Source organism: Tauraco erythrolophus, chromosome Z, assembly GCF_009769465.1.
Source record: "Tauraco erythrolophus isolate bTauEry1 chromosome Z, bTauEry1.pri, whole genome shotgun sequence".
In the NCBI taxonomy this organism is placed as follows: Eukaryota; Metazoa; Chordata; class Aves; order Musophagiformes; family Musophagidae; genus Tauraco; species Tauraco erythrolophus.
Genome location: NC_141496.1, coordinates 42,938,187 through 42,940,839, shown reverse-complemented (window position 1 = coordinate 42,940,839; position 2,653 = coordinate 42,938,187). Strand labels below are relative to the sequence as shown.

Sequence of the window (2,653 nt, the reverse complement as noted above, 5' to 3'; positions counted from 1 at the left end):
GTTATTTTGTATAATGTACCGTTACACATACCTAACCTGCACAACAATTGACTAAACCTTCATTCTGTTAAATAATCAAAATGACTACAATGGTCTTTTCCGAAGCAATAAGCCAGATGTCAAGTGGATAAACTATGAGACCAAAGCGAAGGAACAGGTTTGTATGAACGAGACACCACATGAACTACGCAGCTTGAGTGTTTGTCTAAGCATACACATTTATTTCTCTGCTTGTTTAAAAGTGAATAGTTGTTTGTGCGCTAAATGCAAAATGGAGAAGTACTGGTTTGGGCTGGGCTGGAGTTCAGTTTCTTCCTGGTAGCTTCTTTGGGGCTGGCAGCTGTATGGTGCTCAGCTGCTGGCCGGCGTTAAACCACACCACAGGGAGAGAGAGGAGACGCTTGTGCCAGCAAGGCAAAGCACGCTTCCTTTTCTAGGAAGGCACCATATCATCCAGGTGGAGAAGAGTTTCAACTAGAGACGCCACTTTCACTTGCTAAGTACTATAATAAATAAACTCCTGAGGGAAACAGTCCCGTAGAGTGGCCGCTACAACCACTCACCTGGGAAAATTCTTCACCGCTTTTGAGTCATGAGAAAAATAGTTCTGAATCATCTAGAAAAAAGAAACTTTCCATACTGCTGTGATAAAAACTTAAAAGCTAAAAAGATTATACGTAGGCATTCAAATCCCACGATGTGATACACTGAGGAAGACTTAGTTGAAACCCATTTTTTTGCATCTCATTGGTGCCAGAGGACAACTGTCTTGGCTGGGGCAGATGGCCCATTGTAATGTCACCATGTGGTGGGGGACTATGACCTGGTGTCCCTCGCTGCTTCTAGTGCAGTGCTGGCAGAGCCTGGCCAGTCTGCCTCGTTCAGGACTCCTCTCAAGAGTGTCCGTGAGGTCTGGAGAGTGCCGTCGAGGTTTGTCCTGCTGCTTTGGGGGCTGCCATCGGCAGCTCTCGGTGCCTGTCCCGGAGCCATCTCCTGTGTTTCCACAGCCCTGCCTGGAGCAGGCAGCCGGGCACCGCGGGGTGTGCTGGCAGCAGTGCAGGTGAGCTGTGTGGGAAAACGTCCCTCCCGGAGTGGCCGTGGGGCAGGCAGTGGGGCTTGGGGATCCAGGAGGATGTCTTTTCTGAGGGACCTGGGCATTTCTTCCTCCCCTCCCCAGGACAGCAAGTGCCTATGGCCTCTCTCCATTTTGCAGTGGGTGACACCCTTTGGCAGCTCCAACACCAGTGAGGGAGAGCAGCTTCTCCTCAGCTCTTCCCAACCCACTGCACTGCATGAACATGGCCACAGAGGTAGAGTGGATCTGCCCCATCTGCCAGGACCCACGAGATGACGTCACTTGCGCCGTCCCCTGTTGCCACAAGTTCTGCCCGGGCTGCATTGTGTGGTGTACAGAAACAACACCAAATTGCCCACTCTGCGGAGGACAGGTGGAGAAGGTCAAGTTTTCTGTGTGGGGAGAAGACAACTACCTAGTGTATGTCATCACACCCCCTGCACATCTGCTAGTCGTCAGCAGCCCGACAGGCCGAGCTCCCGGCCATGTGGCCAACAGCAGCCCCCATCGCCCTGCTGCGTCCTTGGCGCCCTCTCCGCAGGGGATGCCATCCCCACTTGAGCAGGGGGCTGCCGTCCCCACTTGAGCAGGGGGCTGCGGGGACAGAAGCCAGGGGTACCATGGGCAGCCTCCAGACCCAGGTCTGGAAAGAACTTTTCCAAAGACAAGAGCTTCTCCTGGATCCTGTGCTGCCCTGGCTGCGCAGGCAGCTGGAGACAATCTACAAGGGACGGTGGTGGCTTTCCATGGCTGCAGAATATCGCATCCTGCACGTCCTGTGCAGCTGCGGGCCGGATGAGGCAGCCATGGTCCACCTGCTGCAGCCGAACCTCCTGGAACATACATCACCAGTAGTGCATGGCCTCATTGACACCATCGTGGGCCAGCGCAGCGAAGGGGCCCAGAGGCTGCTGCGCTCTGATGCTGCTGGGCAGGAGGAGGACAGTGCTGCAGCCAGCCCCAGCCCCACCAGCTCCCAGGGAGAGACTCCTGTCTCCAGCCTGGCCTCCTCCAGCAGCCCTGCAGGCTCCAGCATGGAGGAGGAAGCCGGCACGTCAGAGGCCACCATCCACGGGGGTCCTGGCCGGGAGAGAGACCGCTCACGCAGGAGGCCCCGGCGCCCCACAAAGCAGACAGCCCCCGGCCCCCAGGACTCTCTTCAGCCCTGCAAGAGGCGGCCCCACCAGCAGCACTAGCAGGGCTCCATTAACTCTCTATTGGAGAAAAAATAAACAAATCCCTATTTTCACAACACAGTCTCTGGGTGCTGCCTCTCCCTGCCCCCCACGCCCTATCATTGACCAAGGGCCCCCAGAGTCCCAGAGTCGTGTTGGCAGTTCCTCCTCCTAAACAGGTGGTCATCGTCCTGCCCTGTGCTCCTGGCAATTGATCCTGTGTTGGCTTAGTGGATCCAGTGGGCTGCCGTGAGCCCCCATGGTCATTCCGTTTGATGTGTCTGAGCTATCTGCAGACATGGTTCAGCCCACAAGAACCTGGACGGCATGAGTGTGCTCCCAGGAGGATGGAGGGGGCCAACAGCTGTGGCGAACAGCCGCGCACAGGCGAGATGCGGAACGG

The 2,653-nt window shown here is 55.9% G+C and overlaps 1 protein-coding gene across 1 annotated transcript; it reads left to right on the top strand.

The window, feature by feature from the left end:
* Positions 1 to 1,298: 1,298 nt before the first annotated feature.
* On the top strand, positions 1,299 to 2,271 carry LOC147526380 (uncharacterized). Its single transcript, XM_086629984.1, has 2 exons — positions 1,299 to 1,603; positions 1,635 to 2,271. Exons 1-2 carry the CDS (start codon positions 1,299 to 1,301, stop codon positions 2,269 to 2,271), a joined length of 942 nt encoding a protein of 313 aa, XP_086486110.1.
* The last annotated feature ends 382 nt before the right edge of the window (positions 2,272 to 2,653 follow it).